Source organism: Pan paniscus, chromosome 22, assembly GCF_029289425.2.
Source record: "Pan paniscus chromosome 22, NHGRI_mPanPan1-v2.0_pri, whole genome shotgun sequence".
Lineage (NCBI taxonomy): Eukaryota > Metazoa > Chordata > Mammalia > Primates > Hominidae > Pan > Pan paniscus.
The window spans coordinates 30,205,656-30,227,049 of NC_073271.2; the positions used below are offsets into that span (position 1 = coordinate 30,205,656).

A 21,394-nucleotide genomic window follows, 5' to 3' on the forward strand; every position below is an offset into this window, starting at 1 on the left:
CTTAAAAAACCCACTGTTGATGGTAATATAGGATATTGGAAGTTTAGCAGTCTTGATGGCGAAGAACTTAGTTGTTAATATTTGATTTTTTTATTTAACAAACATTTGAGCACCTGTAATATGTAAGATGGTGTTCTGGACACTAGGACACATCAGGGAACAACACAGAAAATTCTACCCTCATGGAGTTTACATACATGGTAGTGAGGAGACAGAAGAAACGTTTAAGTTTTATAGCGTGTTAGGTGTTGAGTACTATGGATAAATACAAAGTTGGAAGGGAGGCATTGAGATGGTCAGGGAAGTTACTTTTGTGCAAAGACGTAAAAGGAGAGGAGACAGGTCTTGTGGAAACCTGGGGTTACAAAGTGTTGCCTGCATAGGAAATAGCCAGTCCCAGAGGCTAGTTTGGTCCATTGTGATGAAAGGGTTGACTGCTTGCTGTGCTAGTGCCCTGTAGTGGGCCAAGGGCAGAAGCATGGAGACAAGAGGCTGGGACAGTGATCTGGATGAGATGGAATGGTGATTTCAACTAAGGTGCTAGTAGTTGTCTTTGATTCTGGATGTATTTTAAGTATCGCCAACAGGCTTTGCTGATGGATTGATTGCATGTGGGTTGAGGGAGAAAGTGAGCAGTCAAGGATGACTAAAATTTTTGGACTGAGCAATAGTGAGGATGAAGTTGCTGTTCTGAGATGGGGAGGATTGAGAGTAGAACACATTTTTTGGGCAAGAGCAAATTATTCATACCCCGGAACAACAGGCAACTACAACACTTCATCCATTAAGAGCAGTTGTCCATAAATTTTACTGTGAGAACCCTTGCATTTGTAGATTGTACAGCTAATTCTTTTAACTTAATGTTTGAAAGTTGTGGGAGTTGATAAAGATTGGCTTAGATAGAATCCTATAGCCTGTGATGACTGGGTCAAGTATAGAATACACCTTAAGACTTACTATTTTTCCCCCTCTGGTGGAATGACTAATTAACACTGATAAAAAGAATGAAGGCAGAAAGCCTTGAACTTGGATGGTGAGAACATAGATACGTCTGGTCTTACAGCTGACCCATCAGGGCTTTGCTGTATGGGAAGCCTATGCCTGGGACTTCTTTTTACTTTTAATCTCTTCATTTTATCCATACACATCCATTCACATGATCACACAAAGATTTCAACTGGTTTTTATCTTACGTGCTGTTTGCAGTCTTACTTTGTTAACAGTTGTTACATATCCATCTTGTGTATTTTCAAGCACAACTTTTTAAACATGCATGATCTTTTATCAATATCGTTAATGTTTCTTCCTGTCAGTAATGTCCTTTTCACTGAAGGTAGTATTGCATAGTGATTAAGGGCAAAAGCTATTTAGACATATAGATGTGAGTGCACATCCTGGCTTTAACACAGACAGCTGTGGCCTGGGGTGAGTTATACTACCTCATGGCTTCAGTTTTCTCATCTGTAAAATGGTCATAATAATTGTACTTATCTCATGATTGTTATAAGGATTAAAGTAATGCACATAAAACTAGACACAGTACCTAGATGGTGTTAGGACTTAGGTTAGTGTAAGGTTTTTTTTTTTTAAATTTCCATTATTTATAACTCATCTTTGATAAACAGTCTTTTACAAGCAGATAGTGTTGAGCCTCTTGAATTCTTCTTATTGAGTTACACAAATGTTTGGTTAAGATTACATAGTAATAGGCATTGCTGCTCTGTTATTTCATATTTCCTTTTCTTTTTGAGACAGTCTCGCTCTGTTGCCCAGGCTGGAGTGCAGAGGTGTGATCTCGGCTCACTGCAACCTCCACCTCTCTGGGTTCAAGTGATCCTCTTGCCACAGCCTCCTGAGTAGCTGGGATTACAGGCGTGTGCTACCACACCTGGCTGATTTTTGTGTTTTTTTAGAGATGAGGTTTGGCCAGGCAGGTCTCGAACTCCTGGCCTCAAGTGATCCACCCGCCTTGGCCTCCCAAAGTGCTGGGATTACAGGTGTGAGTCACCACGCCCAGCCTGTTATTTCGTGTTTTCATTTATCTTTAACAAAATGGGTTGTTGGGAGTTTGCTCCTATATGTGATCTAGTATCATTCACATAAAAGTTAAAACCAGTAGTAGTTTCATAGTTGTTCTTCCCTCCCTGACTGCCATATCTACAAGGTCTTATTTCTCTGAGATTTCTATAAAAAAATTCATGATGAGCCAAACTTATTGGTAGAATCAGGTTAAAATGAATATATCTTGGGCGGAGTGTATATGGATGAAGTAAATCTGGTGGTTTATGAACTTTTCTAGGTAAATAAGATTTTGAGGAAATGGTTTACTTCGGAAATTATCCATTCTTAACCCCTCCCCACTCCTGTCCCGGGAGAAACTGATAAAAGTAGAGCTGTTCTGGTGGTAGAGGGTTGGGAGGAGGGCCGCAGTCCCTCCCTACTCTGCCTCAACTTCACCCATCAGAATACAGCTTCAGCACCATTTGAGTCCAATCGGGGTTTTGTATAATTAATAACTTTTAAAAACTTGAGGGTGCAAGTTTAATAGAAATGTTTTGTCAAAAAGATTTAAGGGCAAATTCTTTATATTTTAGGGATGGTTAAAACATTACGGTACAGGTTGAATATCCCGTATCTTAAATGCTTGGGACCAGAAGTGTTTTGGATTGTGGGATATTGCATATTATTTGGTGGCTGAGCATCCCAAATCTGAACATCTCAAACCCAAAATGCTCCAGTGAGCATTTCCTTTGAGCATCATGTCAGTTCTCAAAAAGTTTTGGATTTGGGAGGAGCATTTCAGATTTTGTATTTTTGCATTAGGGATACTTAATCTGTAGTGTTGTCTTTAGCTCCACTTACAATTTAAAACTGGCTGGAGTTCAGGCCAGTTATATTAGGAAAACCTGTTTTGCTCTTTGTGTTACTGATGAACCGCTACAGTATCCTTGCTCCACATTTTTAAAGTAAGCAGGGGTTGAGGACAGTCCTATGTGAGTACACATACACTCTGCATCAAGCGTTAGTAGTCTATTCCACCACAGGAATTTGCTTTCCTAGACCTTGAGTCAAGGTGACAAAAGTGAAAGCATGTATGAAAAGTCTTAAGAATTTTATATACATTTTTTCTTTTTGTATTTTACTTGAAGTGATTTAAGTAGGAGCTAATAGTTGATGAGACAGTTGGGAGTCTAAAATGTTTGAGAGAGCTGCATCTTTAATGCATTATTTTATCTAATTCTTCTATATATAAATAACTTGGGAAAATCCTAATATGCCTTGCACATAGTTGACAGTTTAATTTGAAAGGAACTAATATCACTTCTAGTATATTCAGGTTGTAGGGAGTAAACTGACATTTACTGAGCCACCTCCCCATTGCACTGGGCAATACTAGCTTTCTCTGTTACTTATTCCTTATAAATCATAAGGAGCAAGTTGGTTTCATTTTAAAAGCCAGACAGTTGAGACTTGTTGAGGCTCATAGAGATGAAGTTGTTGCCTGAGATCCTACAGTTAGGAAGTGACGGAGCATGGAACCCAGCCCTTAAAAACTGTGCTGTTTTCTTCTGTACCGTGCCACCTACATAGATGTGGTACCTACACCCACCTCCCTTCTTACAGAATCATGAAATCTGCCTGTTGGGGTGGGGAGAAAACAAGCTTGGGTATGCCCATGTTTTTTGTTTTTGGTAGGTTACACAAAAGTGATTGTAATTCAGGTAATTAGGTTTTCAGAGGTGTCTGTGTGTTCTATAACCCTTAAATTATTAGCTGGCTAAGTGAATATTTTTCATTTGGATCAGAGGATGAGCAGGGCTTATCAGGCTTACCATTGACAGAGTGCTGGACTAGGCGTCTCAGATTGTACCTTCAGTGTGTGGTTTGTAAATTGACTCCAAAGCTAAAGAGGTGGTTGTTTGGTCACGTTTAAGATTATTGCGTACTACTCTTTGCAGGCCCGCCTGTGTCATTGAACTTATTATGACTTGAAGCCCTGAGTATAGGAGATAATTTTTCTTGTTCCTTGTTTGGTTTTTGTGGCAGGTGGTTTTTTATTTTATTATTTTTTTGATAGAGTGCCCATATATCCTGCAGTTTACATATAGTTCCAGAATAAGTTTCTGGTTTGGAAGATAAATTATATGGTCACCCAGACAGTACTAGAGAGATCTGGTCATGATAACTAATTACATTTTGGTTAACATGGTTATATCACCTGAAGGAGTGCTTATTTAAATTTGGTCTTACCTTTTTTTCTCTTTCTATTTGGTCAAATGCAGCAAATATTTATATTTACACTTCTCTATTTGGATTAATTCTTCAGTTGCAATTTAATTTATCCAGATGCGTGGAATAGAACCAAAACTGCATTCTAATTCTGTGCAAAACAATAAAATACTACTTTCTGAGAAGGATGCCTTCTCTTTTGGGAAGAAGGGGAATCTGCTCTGTTTCAAAGCACCTTTGTGTTCAAGGTTTGGCTAAATCTGCTCATCACCACTAGGGGACTGTTTCTTTTTGCATTCTACAAGTATTACTCCCATTACAGAAGCTTTTTAAGAAAAAAATGGACTACCAAGGAACCCACCTACATGCTTTTCATAACTATACCTATTTTATTGTCTTATAATTTTTACTTGAGAGGTTTGCGTGAATGGTGAACTGTGACAAAAAGCATATATAAATATAAAAATACAAGTTAAAAAGCCTCATGTTACCTGAAGATTCTTCCATGTGTATTCTTATAAAAATAAGGGAACCCTGGACAGTGCTCATTGTATTTTGTTGAAGAAATGTTTACTTCTTTAAAAGGAAGAAAAACATATATATATAACATACTGTATATTCAGAACCATTTTTAAGGAATGTAGTTTATCTCTTGAAAGACTGAAATTCAAGGCTGTGACTATGACTAGAGTGTAAAATATAGCTGTATTGCATTATAGTATTTTATATATTTCTACAAACCAAATTGACCTGTTTTTGGTTTTGTTTTTCCTTTTCCAGTCTTTACTAGGTGCTGGTCTCTGCATGTATTTTGTTTAAGTTGGAAAAATCTAGAAACCTACCCACAGACTGGTATGGTATCCAGTGAGAAGGGAACTGTCCGCAGTGGCTTTGAAGGATCTGAGGAAGCCTAGGCGGAGAGTTGAGAATTCAGCCTTGAGCTAGTGTTAGGCTACTCTCTGCTACCTCTCCTGTGGGCAGAGCGACTTTACTAGAGAAGTTAGGAGTTAGGGCTAGCATGAGAACTTCATGCAGTTTGAGCATTCATCAGGCAGCAGAATATAGCTTCTATATTTACCTTGCATAAATCAGATTTGACAATGAAGAACAATGTTACTGATAGTAACAGTGCTTCCCAGTGATTGAGGAAGTGCTTGTTTTCTTTTTCAGCACTTTGTTCTCTGAACAAATAAGCTGCAGCAGCTACTATGACACATAACCCACCCTATTTCCCCCCCAACGGCCAGATGAAACCAGAAATACCCACTGTGTTTTTCTCTCCCTTCTTTGGAAAGCACGTGGTTGCTACTGCCATTGGGAAGAGTGATACCTGATTAGCCAGGTAGCCTTCTGAAAATTGAAACAAGTGGCCTGAGGATGACTTGGATGGCTGTTGGGTAGCAGAGAGCCCTGGAGGCAGGGTTTCATAACTGCGAACAGCAGTTTTCATTGTAATTGACACAGCAGTTTTCATTGTAATTGACAAGCTTCCCTTATGCAGAAACATTTAACGATACCTTTTTAAATAATGTTTACTAGTCATCTGATTAGATTTTATTAAAAATTTAGATGATTCTTCCTACATAATGTCAAAGCATTTGTTTAAAAACTTGGAAGCTTTTGGGGGTGGGGAAGGTGGTCATAGAAATATGATCATCTTCAGGATTTGGCAGGTATGAAGTGATACAAACCTCAACTTTTAAGATTTTTTTTTTTTTTGCTTTTCTCTGGCAATCAATCTTATTTATGCCAGCCGTTGACACTTAGAAAGGATTTAAATCACTTTTCATAGCATAATTATTGTATTGCTTAATGCTTTAAAAAGGCACGCAGATGGGATTGAGACATTTCTATCCAGGCAGTTTTTTCTGCATTAGACCTAAGAACCTAATTTTGTAGGGCAGTAGTCTCTAGGCATTATGTTTAGCTCCTTTTGTCAGTGAGAAGTGTGTTGTAAAGTTTCTAATACTGTGGTCTGTTTTGAACGGTTTTGAGAAGAGGTAGCTTTAGTATAATTTATAGGACTTAAAAGGAAAATGCCTAGAATCATCAGAAAAAGCATGGAAAAACATTCTACTCTGAGGTTTCCTTATTGGAAAAGGAGAAATCATTTAGAAGTTAATGTGTGGAAGGCATTAGGTTGAATAAAAATGTTTTTCGTATTGATCTGTCAGCTGCAATTACAATTAACTGAAAATTTAGTATTTGTCTCTTTTTCAGGAGAGAAGCCATCAAATTTTAATACATTTAATTTTAGGTATATTTAAATGTCTGTTTTGCAGAGTGATTATCTTAATCCAGAACTGAAAAATTCCTGATGGTCCTACTGAAGATTTATCTAATGGTCCACAAATGTCTGTTTTGTTGAGGTTTGGCGGACATAATAATAAATCATTTTTTAGTCTTCTGAAAACTTTTCTCCTCCTCCCTCTTTTCTCTGCTTCTTATACCCTTCAACAAAAAGCATTAAAAGGAAAACATAAAATCACACCTTTAGTCAGTGCCGTTATTCTCTCAGAGGTTCTTTTGGAAATACTGCCTGATGAAAAGGAAGAGAAGGAAATTGCTTCTTTTAAAGTTTGCTTTTTATCTTCTTGCAGCATCTTCTAACTAGCAGAAATACTACAATTTTTGAGTTGTTTTGTAAGTTGGATATTTTTAGTTTTGTGTGGAATGTCTTGTTTCCCATTAGGGCAGGGGGCGTCTCACAAGATCTAGGTTACTGTATGACAACTATATCCATTTACTGGAGTTTAAGAAGCTTTATAACAATACATTTCCAGAGACTAGGCAGTACTTGGTTTTCTGTATTTAAATTTTCTGAGGGTAGATGATAACATCTAGTAAATACCACCTGCCTGTTCCATCCAGGACCCTAACTGGCCATAAAGTTACCCCCAAACTCTCTTAGGATTCATAGTATTTTAAGATTTCATTTTTGTGCCCTTATTACGAATATAATTAGTGTTTTCTCCCCTTTAGGGTGCTTTAAGATCTTAGTGCCTGTTCTAATCTGAGACTACCACAGTAAGACAAGAAAGGACAATGCTGTGGTAGGCAGTTAGCTGCTGAAGTTAGGCCACTTAGTTATGAGGTTTGATGAATTTTTGTCCTTAGTTCAAAATGATAATATTCTCACTGACAAAAGTATCAGCTGTGATCATATAGATTGCTCTTTTCTGTGGAACTGAAGTGTATTAAAAATTTTTTTTTCTTTTTATAAAGAATGTCTTGTTGCGCCGTGTTTGCTAGACTGAAAGTTTCCTCATCACGTGGTGAGACCCTCCTCTAATTCAATCTTTGTCTTTTGTCTTTGCTGCCTTGCAGGGTTGGTACAGTAGGCTTCACTAGACTTAGCTGCAACTCAGAATTTCTCCTCCAGCACCTGAGTAAATGCTGATGGTCTTGTGGAGAGTGGATTAAGAGTACGAGCTAAGTTCTCAATCCCAATTAAGAAGCGGAAAATTTAAACTGTCTTCTTCAAAGTTTATCACAACCACCACCATCAAGACAGCAAACCAAAGGACAAAGACTTTGACCTGCTGTGTTGCTCTGTGTAGTCCAGTTCACGTATGGTTTACAGACTTGGCTGGGGTTACTAAAAATAAATAAAAAGTTGGACACTTCTGTCATTGGACGCTATTATTCACAAGTTACCAGAATGAGAGCTGTACTGGACACAGCAGACATTGCCATAGTGGCCCTGTATTTTATCCTGGTCATGTGCATTGGTTTTTTTGCCATGTGGAAATCTAATAGAAGCACCGTGAGTGGATACTTCCTGGCGGGGCGCTCTATGACCTGGGTAGCAATTGGTGCCTCTCTGTTTGTGAGCAATATTGGGAGTGAGCACTTCATTGGGCTGGCAGGATCTGGAGCTGCAAGTGGATTTGCAGTGGGCGCATGGGAATTCAATGCCTTACTGCTTTTACAACTTCTGGGATGGGTTTTCATCCCAATTTACATCCGGTCAGGGGTATATACCATGCCTGAATACTTGTCCAAGCGATTTGGTGGCCATAGGATTCAGGTCTATTTTGCAGCCTTGTCTCTGATTCTCTATATTTTCACCAAGCTCTCGGTGGATCTGTATTCGGGTGCCCTTTTTATCCAGGAGTCTTTGGGTTGGAATCTTTATGTGTCTGTCATCCTGCTCATTGGCATGACTGCTTTGCTGACTGTCACCGGAGGCCTTGTTGCAGTGATCTACACAGACACTCTGCAGGCTCTGCTCATGATCATTGGGGCACTTACACTTATGATTATTAGCATAATGGAGATTGGCGGGTTTGAGGAAGTTAAGAGAAGGTACATGTTGGCCTCACCCGATGTCACTTCCATCTTATTGACATACAACCTTTCCAACACAAATTCTTGTAATGTCTCCCCTAAGAAAGAAGCCCTGAAAATGCTGCGGAATCCAACAGATGAAGATGTTCCTTGGCCTGGATTCATTCTTGGGCAGACCCCAGCTTCAGTATGGTACTGGTGTGCTGACCAAGTCATCGTGCAGAGGGTCCTTGCAGCCAAAAACATTGCTCATGCCAAAGGCTCTACTCTTATGGCTGGCTTCTTAAAGCTCCTGCCAATGTTTATCATAGTTGTCCCAGGAATGATTTCCAGGATACTGTTTACTGATGATATAGCTTGCATCAACCCAGAGCACTGCATGCTGGTGTGTGGAAGCAGAGCTGGTTGCTCCAATATTGCTTACCCACGCCTGGTGATGAAGCTGGTTCCTGTGGGCCTTCGGGGCTTAATGATGGCAGTGATGATTGCAGCTCTGATGAGTGACTTAGACTCTATCTTTAACAGTGCCAGTACCATATTCACCCTCGATGTGTACAAACTTATCCGCAAGAGCGCAAGCTCCCGGGAGTTAATGATTGTGGGGAGGATATTTGTGGCATTTATGGTGGTGATCAGCATAGCATGGGTGCCAATCATCGTGGAGATGCAAGGAGGCCAGATGTACCTTTACATTCAGGAGGTAGCAGATTACCTGACACCCCCAGTGGCAGCCTTGTTCCTGCTGGCAATTTTCTGGAAGCGCTGCAATGAACAAGGGGCTTTCTATGGTGGAATGGCTGGCTTTGTTCTTGGAGCAGTCCGTTTGATACTGGCCTTTGCCTACCGTGCCCCAGAATGTGACCAACCTGATAATAGGCCGGGCTTCATCAAAGACATCCATTATATGTATGTGGCCACAGGATTGTTTTGGGTCACGGGACTCATTACTGTAATTGTGAGCCTTCTCACGCCACCTCCCACAAAGGAACAGATTCGAACCACCACCTTTTGGTCTAAGAAGAACCTGGTGGTGAAGGAGAACTGCTCCCCAAAAGAGGAACCATACAAAATGCAAGAAAAGAGCATTCTGAGATGCAGTGAGAATAATGAGACCATCAACCACATCATTCCCAACGGGAAATCTGAAGACAGCATTAAGGGCCTTCAGCCTGAAGATGTTAATCTGTTGGTAACCTGCAGAGAGGAGGGCAACCCAGTGGCATCCTTAGGTCATTCAGAGGCAGAAACACCAGTTGACGCTTACTCTAATGGGCAAGCAGCTCTCATGGGTGAGAAAGAGAGAAAGAAAGAAACGGATGATGGAGGTCGGTACTGGAAGTTCATAGACTGGTTTTGTGGCTTTAAGAGTAAGAGCCTCAGCAAGAGGAGTCTCAGAGACCTGATGGAGGAGGAGGCTGTTTGTTTACAGATGCTAGAAGAGACTCGGCAAGTTAAAGTAATACTAAATATTGGACTTTTTGCTGTGTGTTCACTTGGAATTTTCATGTTTGTTTATTTCTCCTTATGAACTTAAGGATATGGTGAGACACTAACTTAAGACAATACTGACTGGTCTTTGGGGAAAAAAAGTTATGTAACTGTTGCATCTCTCAGGCATTGTTTACGCCGTAGGTTTTAGCCAAATTTTACTTAGCAGAAAATCATCTAATTACAAGACTTTATTTTCCCAGAGATGGATTAAAGTAAATCTTCAACTTAAGTGAAGCAAAACTTAACAGACTGAATTGTGCAAATGTGGTTTTAAATTTTGCATACCAAAGTAAGGAGAGACCAATTATTCTCACAGAGCACTTAGAGCAGAATATATGTTAAGTTACCATGAATTAAGGTATACTGTCTGCACTGCCAAGTCTTGGCAGACCTTACCCTGAAGTAGAAGATTTGCTCATTTCTAAATTTTTTTTTCTGTCTCTGTAATCCCTCCTACCATTAAGAAAAACTTATTTCTTAGACATTGTACAATCAGTTATGTACTGAAAATCGAATGTGCTTGTGTGATACTTGTTTCAGGACAAGTTCATTTGCCAGGTTCATTTTGTTAGCATGGGCCTACGGATTCTGATTGCCAAAAGAAAGAATGTTTTCCTGTAGGTATTTTTGTACCACCAGTATATGGAATGTTAGGGAAAAACTTTGTTTCAGTTCCTTTTTTTTTTCTTTCTACTTTCAAGTTTAAGTGAACCATACTGAAATGACCAACAAGTCTGCCTGTAAAGTTACATGTCATGATTGTGTTGTTAAATGATTATGGGGGAGAAAATGAAGTAAATGTTGCTGATGATCCCCATATTTATTGATCATATTAAGGTTGTTTATATAGTTTGGAAATGACCAGCCCCCTAAGCAGTGTTTGATTAACTTATGCTAATCAGATGATTACTCATATATTCTGCTAATTTTCTAGCTTTATTCTTGTTATTTGGAAAAATTATTAGCCAAATGCCTTCCTAAGTGGATCCAGTTGGAAGATATGTCCAGAAACCTGAAGAAAAATTGACGCTGCCTTTGTGTGCTGGATTGCTCTACTTGATTAGATCATGATATATCAAGGTTGAATTTTTAGAGGGAAAATTTAATTCTGATATCTTATTGCATCCTTGATAAGTTTTTCCCTGATTTTTTTTTTCCTCAAAAGACTTTCCATCTGTACACAGCCTCTACATTTTTGTTGTAGTGACTTAGAGCATAAGGATGTTTCAGTGCAAACTGGCCATCGGTAACAGAAAACTCAGTGCATACTTTGCTGTTGTTAGGTTGTCAATATAGTCTTTCTGTAGGATGGATAGCATGTTTGAGAGGTGCCAAACAAGAACTTTTGGGATTAGTAGTGTGTCTTGTGGAGGGTATTACAGGACTGTGTAATTATAGGACTCTAACTTGACATGGCTTGGCACCCACTTGCAGCTAGTGGGTACAGGGTACAAAAGATGTTAGAGAAAAGCTCTACAGATTACGTACTTCTGTGTCTTCGTATGCTCAACACTGTCCTTTGTCCTCCATGAAAGATGAAGGAAGCAAATTATGTACTTTCTTTGACCTTCTTTAATCTCTGATACTTTTTAGATTGCATGATTTTACTAGGCTTGTATTTAGGGAAATTACTTTCATAAATACTTTTGTAGATTTTGAATCAAAACTCAGTCTTTTTAATTTTTTTGTAGTCTATAAACTAGTTTCATTATGATGGACTTGATTAGTCCAAAGTTAATTTTAGAAATTGTCAGGTAGCATAGTGTCTTCCCATGATCAGGAGGCTTTCTGAAGGACTGAGTCTGTAAATGAAAAAATAATTTATGTATGAATAGCATGTATTTCTGAAGAGCTTAGAGTGCCTTGTAGAATTTTTTTCTCAATTTTATTCTTGAGGTTTATAATTTGGGGGCCAAATAGATAGAGCTCATCATTTTCTTGTTTGGAAGTTGAGGCTGCGACATGTCCAAGGTTATGAAGTCTTTTTTGGGAAGAACAGAAACCAGGTCTCCAAATCTGGACTCATGGTTTGTTCAGATGTGTCTGGACAAATGGTTGTCAATGTTTTGTCCTGTTTTTTCAAAGGAACTGTTCTTCCTTTGGGACAACCTTTTGGTGTTTGGGAAAATAATAAGATCTTGGATTTTTCAAATTAACGTTAAGTTGTAAGAACTAAAATTTTCTTTGAACCACACTACTGTGTAATTCAGTGATAATTGACATATTGGCTGGGCAGCCTATCTCTTCCATATCCAGCGTAAATGAATAGGAGGTGTTTGTGATTTTTTTTTTTCTCCCTTTATTTAACATTGCGTCCTAGTAGTTTGGAGAATTAGGGTCCCTCTACCTTCTTTCTGCTCTTGTCTTAGATACATAAGGTACATCATCTTGTGTCTGTGTGTATATAGCAGTAGGTCAAGTTTAGAGTACTAAAGTCTGTAAATAAGGAATGACTATTAGCATATTCATTAGAATTGTTTATTCTTGCCAGTATAAACATCATTTTATTTAGACTAAAGTCCCTGAAGCTTGTCTTTCTTATTGCTTCCCAGTAATAGATAATGTGCTCGAGTAAGTTTGTGAATTGCTGATTGCAACTTAATTCAGGGACCAGTCTTCAATCTATATTTCATTAGAATGATGTTCCTGGAATGATACATGGACTGTCTTAAGCTAGCAAAATGTTCATACTTTACACTGACTAAATGGGTCCTAAATGATGACATTGGTCTTTAGACATTAACATGTGTATATTTTTATATTAGCTCAAGCTAAGGTTCAGAATTGAAGATTGATATTGACTAGAATAGCTAAAAGTCAAAATGAGGTGAGGACACTGGTCTTGGAAGGTAGAGAAAAATAAATGTCTTACCAGGTGTTAATGGTATCCCCAGTTCTTAGACTTTTGTCTTCTCAGGCAATTTTCATCTCAAGATCTGATGAGAAGGGCGTATTACATTGGTATGCAGGATGATTATTGCGTATTTTGTGGGACCTCTAATTTCCCTGGTCATCTTTCAGAATATTCTGTTCTGCCACCCCCAGAGAGTAAACACTTGAGCCGATTTCTTCTTCCCCAGCTATTCTTTCCTGGGGGTAATTATGCTTTGTCTTTAGATTAGAGAAGCATCAAGCAATAGCAATGGTGCTGTGTCCTTCGGCCTAAATTCAATAGATCCCATCTCCTAGGGCTTCCTTTTCACTTGGCTCAAAGGATCCATTGTATTTTGGCACAAAGAGGCTGGCCAGGGTTGTGTAGCCATAGCTCTTAGGGATGATACCAAAAGAAATTAGCTGGGACCCATCACTCTGTGAAACTTCACATTTTAAGAACTGAGTTGAGGGGGTTGTTATGCACTTCTGTAACTTGAGGCTAAGCAAGGGGTTAAGTCTTGTGAGAGCCAATCGAGTGTGTCTGTATTCGCAGTCCATGGCTTATTTTCTTTATAGTAGGCATATGGATCTTCCCCTCTGACTTTGAATATCATTTGGTGTGGCCTGTGGGTTATTTTCATTCTTTACCACCAAATAAAGCGGCTTATTAGCTACTCAGTTACTTGCTACTCAAAGGTTAGGTCTTCCCTGTTCCTGCTTGGCAGTGTTAAAGCTTACAGGGTTAACTTATGTTGATTCTCCTGGCTCATTTTCATCAGAGGCATGATGACTGGAAAGGGATCACATGGGTCGTTGGTGGTGACACCTCACTATTTCCTAGGTTTGGATAGAGAGATGTATACAAGACCTTTCCTGTTAAATTACGTGACTACAGAGACTTGCCAGGACAAAATTTTCCTAAGAAATCAGAAAAATGATTAAGTGAGATAAGTACCTGGGTGACACAGATATTAGCCCGTTGGTAAAAGACAACAAATATTAGCTTAAAATCTGCATATGTAGAATCATTTTCATTAGATTTAGAGCTTGAAGCACCTTGGCTCTCAGCTACTTTAAACTCCTCCCCATATAAATTAGGGCACCAATAAATAAATTTCAGCTTTTTAAACCCTGGTTTGATGTTAAGCATTATAAAGTACGAAGTTTGTTACCACAGTAGAGATAATTTAGTAGAAAAATGCTTTGAGGCTTCAGTATTTGTGAGATTTTGCATTAGCCAGATGCTAGGTTGTTGAAGGCATTTCAGTGTTGATAATAGCCTGAGCAGACTTCTTTACAAATGGGATCTGTTTCTATATGTGTATATGCCCACTTACCATTCAGAGAGACTGGTCTTTCTCTTTGTCTTCCTTCACATTGCTGTGTCAGTTCTACACCTAGTCTTTTCAGCACTTAGCAAATTCAAATTTTGATTTTTTTGTCAGCTTAGTTCACTTTAAGGCATATAGGCATGGTGTGTGAAAGTGATGTTTTGCCCCAGTATTGAGGACTTTTAGATCCAAATAATGACTCATTAAATATAATTATGTTTTAAGTATACTGAATTTCTGTTAGCTTAAAATGTTAATTCTCAGGAATGATTTTCTCACACTTTGTGTTGGCTAATAATAAAAGCACTGTTTTATTCTCAAAACTCCTTTTTCAAAAATTAGGGAGAGAGCAGTAGTGATCATTTATGTGAGCCCCTTTGAAATGATGGTGTCAGAGTGCAGAGAAACAATGGAGTTTTGATGCCAAAAAGGTTTTTTTGCAGTAAAAGTAAAAATTTGGAATTAGTTGGCATATAGAGGAACCCTTTTGTACTGGAAGGTATGAGGCTGGATTGTGAAAAAGTAATCTTTCGATTGCTAGACTTGGTTAACTTAGGGCTGCAAATCTTTTTCTTCTATCAAGGTCACTTAATATGGAATGTTTTTGTCAGACTGTCCTCTGTTGGAATACTTCAGCTGTTCAGCTACTTTGACTCCTAGGAGAGAATTTAGTTAAGGTTCAAAGTAATTAACTAGCTTTGCCAGTGGTGAGTCCCACACCATTATTCACTTAGTAGTCATATAAATGTTTTTATTTAAACTTCTCTCTCTCCAATGCTGAGAATAAGGCTTTAAATTACTGATTCACCTTTAAAGGAATGTTGTGAGAATTGATGTAATTTCTGTTTCTGTTTCCATCTAAACTTCTTTATAAAAAGAGGGATTAGTTTTTTTGTTTTGGGGTAAGCACCTAATTTATCCGGTAACCAACAACCCTAACCATTGGCATATAGTCTTTCACTCAGAAATAAACAAAAACTGTTTGGTATATCTGTATCATTGCTAATCTTGTGCACTTTACTTTTTGGGCAGTACCATACATAGTCTGAGGCTATTGACTTAAACCAATAACTGTACTTTATGTAATGACTCTTAAATTTGGTTACCTGGGTTCACAGCTTGCTTGAAGAGAAAGGATGCTAGAATAAAGTAAGCAGCTGAAGAGCGAGCAAATCAAGACAAAACACAGTGGTCTCAGATTTTTCGTAGTGTAGGAACAGTGGTTTTGCTCTATACCACTATACCACAATTATAACATAATTGTTGTCCATGATACTGAAGCTTTCCCCCTCACTTCTAGGTTGTTTACATTCAGAGCTCTATCAATAAGAGGAATACATATTACAGTGAATTCGACAACCGCACAAGTTGGCAGTAGGTATCCCCAACCTAATTTATCTTGGTAAATTCACCCTGTTTCCTAGTGCTGCTGGATAAAAGAGTGTTTACTTTTTATTGCTCTTGGACAGAGTAGTCTAGATAAGTTTTCAATTTATCAACATAGCCTAGACTTCTGTAAGTGGAATGTTCATTAGTAACTCATCTTTTTGTTGTTATAATTGGAAACAGAAACGAGGCTTATTGCTATTGCAGAAATCCCAAACTGGCAAAGGCCAGTATATATGGTATTCCATAATATAACCAGCTTTTGAAATTTATGTGTTTGGATTAGTGCCTTCTGGTTACCAGTATTGACTCTGCTAGTTTGCACCTTTCCGTTCTTAACAGAAAATTTGTATTTGTTATTCCTCTTAAATTTTGTCGTAACTAGTGAAGGAAGTAAAAAAAAAAAAAAAAACATGCATTACATTGACATACTTTATGTGCAGCCTTTATTTAGGTTCAGTGAAACCAGGTAGTTCTGTATTTGTGTTGTAGCCTAAATGTTGTTTCTTTTATATCCATTAAAAACTTAAAGTTACTTATGTTCTGTGATCTTAATTTTGTTGTGTTTCCATTGTAGGTTGATAGGTATATCGAGAACAGGTACGTGACAACAGTTTATATTCCATGATAGAAAGCTAAAGTCCATAGAAAGCACAAAATCGTGTTCACACATTAGTGTACCCACACATAGAAAGCACAAGACTAATAGTATTCTCTGTATCCCACAAGTGCCAGTCATAAAGGCCACCAGGTATTTGTCTGAGAGTTGCTATGAGGACTACAGTATTGATAAGCCCAAGACAATGCGGTATCTAAACTGGTCCTAATGGTAAGGGATCCAAAGGAATAATCTCAATAAGTTTGTACCACATTGATGGAGGGAGAGAATATAAATGTCAAGAATGCCAAAATTATATTTGGGGGTTACTAGCTAAAATGGGGTTTGAGGGCTTTTTACTGCAACTTGAAACTAGAGAAATAGGGACAGATGTCTAGGTTTTTGGTGGGTGGAACAGGTGACATATTTCTGTTTTAAGCTGTAGTGTGAGTGGGGTTTTTTGTAAAAAATCTTAAATCTTTTAGGAAATATTACCTCTTAACAGTGCGCCCCCCAAACATGCAGAAAGTCATACTTTAACAGGGCAAATACTACTTGTCTTTGATTTTTTTTGTGTACGTTTGTATGTGAGAGATGAAGTTACCTTTATTTTTTTCCTATACTTGACTGTGCTTCATTTTAATAAAGGATAATTTGATCTGAGTGTTCTGAGCATCAGACTAATTCTGAAGCATATTTGCTAGAGGAGCTACTTTGCTTTTCACAATGGGGTGGAGAGGATTCTTTCACTTGTCCCATTAACCCTCTTCTAGTCTAGATGAGATGAAATCTGTTAATGTGTGTGCAGAAGAAAACGTATGTTCTTCTACTCAGCATTGCCCTTTTCCACCTCCTCACTTCACCTCCGAGTAGCTTGTTTATCAAGAATGAATGAATGTCTTTGTCTTAAATTTTGCCCATGTGTTAAAAGATGTAATTCTCAGAATGAGAGAGAAATGACTACCTTTGTTCCTACTCTTTTATATAATTACCCTTTTAGGGAAAGACTTGGTCAACTCTAATATATCTAGAAGGAAGACTATATCTGGTGTAGACTAATATGAGATGTTTTAGAAGAGTTAACCTGAACACTTTGAGGGAGAGATTATTCTTGCCAGCAAAAAGCTAGCCAGGAATGAGCCTACCACATTATTTGAGAATATCAAACCTCAGGCATGGGGGGATGAGGGGAAGAAGATTACCAGAAGTGCAGGAAAGAGAAGTTTGAGGAACATCCTTGGCTTAGCAACATGTGATCATGCAAAGCTGTTATAACCTGTTAATCCTACGTACTATGTGTTCTGTACCTTTACATGTTTTTAAATTTAAGATAGTTTGTAAGAACTGTACAAAAAAATGCTTCTGGAGATTTCTTTGGCAGAAATGCCTTTCATCTATAATTTCATGGAGAACTGCTTTAATTAGCCTAGGTGAAAAGTAGTCCTAGCAGTGTAAATATGTATAATTAGAGTTTTCTGATTTCACTGTGAGATCTCTAACTTTTGAGTGGCAAACAGATCAAGTCTTTTGCTCACAGACTTTTCTGTGGGGTTATTAAAATGCAAAAGCTTTATTTTTTTTAATAATGCCATACTCCATTAGTGTCAGATGATGGTATGGAATTTGTTCCCTTGCTTTCCCCCACTGTTACTGCTTCAGTTTATAGATTGCCAGCAGAGTTCAGAAATAGAGCAGGGATTTACCCGTTCTTTGCTTGGACATCCCATTTTCTTTTGTCCAGACCCATGTTGGCAATCATGTATGAACTGTGTTACACTTCTCAGTGCTTTCTTTTTTCTTTTTGATAAGATGGATATCAAAAATAGTTGCTGTGCAAAAGTTAGTAGTCTTCTTCAAGAAGAAAACCAATTCTTTTTCTAATAATATCCTGTGAAATTGCTTCATTCATTCATTTATTTTTAAGCCAAATGTCAGCAGAGTGCTGCTGCTTTTATCTAGTAATTTTGATATGTAAGTATTAATGCATTTTTAAAAAATGTCTACATTGAAAAATGTTCTTCCCAGTGTCCTGCTTATGATGCTTTGTTCAGATTTTTTGTAAGAGACCAGTTAGTACACTGGGGGTGTGTATTGTGTACATGTGTCATTTTAGTTAGGCATTGTAGACCAAATGTGATTATAAATGAAGTTGATGAACATTAATTTTGTTATTAGTGAGTTTTTTGAATTGTAAATGGATTTCCAGTTTACCTTCTGTTGTCTACAGCTTTTTTAATTTTAAGGTTTGACTAATTGGATCCATCTCATTGTACAGTGTTTTAGTTGCAAGCAGAAAGTAGAATTTGGTATAAAGAAGGTTATTTCTATATTGAAAGGAGTACAGTTGAAATTGTAGATTTAAGATTGTTAAAATCATGACAATTCTAACTTGTCTATTCTAACCTACTGTGTACAATCTGATTTTTTAAAATTGTAAACATGTATGATCTTGGTTTCATGTGTTTTTGAAAGTGTTATTGTTTAAAAAATGAAAAAAGCATATCTGCTAAAGAGCTGTCAGTTTTCATTACTGACTCTGTAAAATACACTGTTCTTTGTGTACTGTGTGTTATTTTGCCAGCTGCTGCATTAGCCTTCAAAAGTATTTGGAAACTTAAGATGAACTACATTTCTTGCAAAGTACATTCCTTTCTGTGGTATTTTGTCCTGTAACTGAAGTATAGTAATTATTTTATGGAAATGTTAGCAATTCTGTACCAACTTTGAATAAAATGAAAAATTTATATTTCTGTGACTAAGTATTTTCAGTATGAACACCGCCACAATGTAGTGTTCTGGATCTCAGAGTTGAAGAAGAGTTTGTACCTCAGTTTCTTTTGCCCTTGGCCCATGAATGGTTTCCAGTGAATTTCCCCCTACTAATTTTTGTCATTTTTAATCTTTGTAAACACTGACTCACAGGTATTGACTGAGAATAGGATTATATGTAAAACATAGAGTAAATTAAAATATTCTTAATTTTTTCACTTCCAATTTTGAAATTTCAAGTTATAGGAAAGTTGTTAAGAATGGAATGAGGAATTTAGGACTTGACTTCATCCAGGCTCACTGGGGATTAACATACTGCCTGCCACATTGGCTTTGCCATTCTTCTGAAGCATAAATATTTTTTCTGAACCATTTGAGATACTATTTGCAGACATTGTTCCCCTTTACTCCCTGAGTACTTTGCGTGTATATTTCTTAAGAACAGTCACTCATAGTTATCAAACTGGACAGAAACAGTGATTTTGAATCAAAAGACTATTCAGATATTCCTGGGTCCAGTAATGTCTTTATAGCAGCTTTTCCTTCCCTTTCAGAAGCCAGTTCATTGCATTTAGCTTTTATGTCTTTTGCCCCCTTTAATCTGGACTACTTCTTGGATTTTGTCTTTCACGGTATTGACTTTTTTTTTTTTGGCGGTGGAGGGGAAATGTGACTTGCTCTGTCGCCCAGGCTGGAATGCAGTGGTGCGATCTTGGCTCACTGCAGCCTCTGTCTCCTGAGTTCAAGCAATTCTCGTGCCTCAACCTCTTGAGTAACTGGGATTACAGGCATGCGCCACCACACCTGGCTAATTTTTGTACTTTTAGTAGAGATATGGCTTTGCCATGTTGGCCAGGCTGGTCTTGAGCTCCTGACCTCAGGTGATCCACCTGCCTCAGCTTCCCAAAGTGCTGGGATTACAGGCGTGAGCCACTGTGCCCAGCCGGTATTGACATTTTTAAAGTAATACAGGCCAATCATTTTGTGACTGTCCCTTTTCAGTTTGGGTTTGTCTGTTCCCTCATGATTAGATTCACACTATGCATTTTTGGCAGAAATACAAAAGTGATGCTACATCCCTAAAGCCTCACATTAGGAGGCATTGGATGTGTTGTCCCATTATCGATACTAACTTTGATCTTGGTTAAGGTGGTGTCCACCAGGTTTCTCCAGTGTTAGTTACTATTTTTTCCCTTTGGTAATATGTAATTAGTGGGGGGATATTAAAAACCATGTAAATAACCTATTTCTCATCAAACTTGAACCCCTAGTTTTAGCATTCATTTATCTATGAATCTTGCCTGAGTTGTTACTGTAATGGCTATTTTCTAGCCTTTTTTTGATGGGGAGGATACTGTACTCAAGAGCTTCCCCTTTTCCTGTTCATTTGTCAGTATGAACTCCTGGATTACTTTGTTCAGTGAGTTATTATTCATTACTGTCATTATTTTGCTTAGATGTTTCCAGATTTAGCTGGTTTCTTTTATCAATGGTTTCTTTGTCCTTTGTGACGTTTCCATCAATTCTTGAGTGCTTTGCATTTTCCAGCACAGTAAGATGTTCCGGATGCACCGTGTCATTTCCCTGCCTCAGTCTGGGGATTGGGCATTTAGTAGAGTGGCTTGGAGTACTCACTGCTGTAGGGGTATCATGACTTCTGGGCCCTTTCAGTGTACAGAACTAGGAAATACACATACAGTCACATGTCTTATAATGGTGTTTCAGTGAACAATGGACGACATATATGATGGTGGTCCTATAAAACAATGGAGCTGAAAAGTTTCTGTAGCCTAGTGATCTTGTAACGTACTGTAACACGTTACTCCTGTTGATGGTGGTGCTGGTGTAAACAAACTCTGCTGCCAGGGATATAAAAGTGGACAGTAATGTCTTAAGCTTTTACATTCACTAACCACTCACCCAAAGCAACTTCAGTCTTGCCAGCTCCATTCATGGTAAGTGCCCTTTATGGGTATACCGTTTTTTATCTTTTATACCATATTTTGACTGGACCTTTTCTATGTTTAGATGCTCAAGTACTTGTCGTTGTGCAGTTACCTACAGTATTCCCTGCAGTAACTGCGTGGGTTTGTAGTCTAGGAACAGTAGGCTACACCACATAGCCTAGGTGTGTAGTAGGGTACGCCTTCTAGGTGTGCAGAAGTACACTTTATGATTGTACAAAGCAAAACTGCCTAACGACGCATTTCTCAGAACATGTTCCTGTTGCTAACTGTGCACATCTACAGATGCCTCCAGTTCTAAACCAACACCAGTGGTTTCTTTTTAGCCTTCCCTCGGTGTTTGTATTTCTCTTTTCCAGCAGTGAGAAATCTGATAATACTGATGCAACTCATTTTGTTGAATCCTGTAACACCTTAGAATTAATTTTTGCATGGATAGAGTCTTTATTCTACCTCGTATT

At 38.1% G+C, this 21,394-nt stretch overlaps 2 protein-coding genes across 2 annotated transcripts in view; both read left to right on the forward strand.

Moving 5' to 3' along the window:
• Positions 1-21,394, forward strand: part of MRPS6 (mitochondrial ribosomal protein S6) — a 69,440-nt gene that overhangs the window by 13,795 nt on the left and 34,251 nt on the right. The gene's annotated exons all lie outside the window — the stretch shown is intronic.
• SLC5A3 (solute carrier family 5 member 3) lies at positions 166-18,944 on the forward strand. Its single transcript, XM_055105226.2, has 2 exons — positions 166-537; positions 7,558-18,944. Exon 2 carries the CDS (start codon positions 7,892-7,894, stop codon positions 10,046-10,048), a length of 2,157 nt encoding a protein of 718 aa, XP_054961201.1. The 5' UTR covers positions 166-537; positions 7,558-7,891; the 3' UTR covers positions 10,049-18,944.

What these genes read in the sequence shown, in the direction of transcription:
- SLC5A3 (XM_055105226.2), top strand. Translation starts at nt 7,892, where the DNA reads ATGAGAGCTGTACTGGACACAGCAGACATTGCCATAGTGGCCCTGTAT.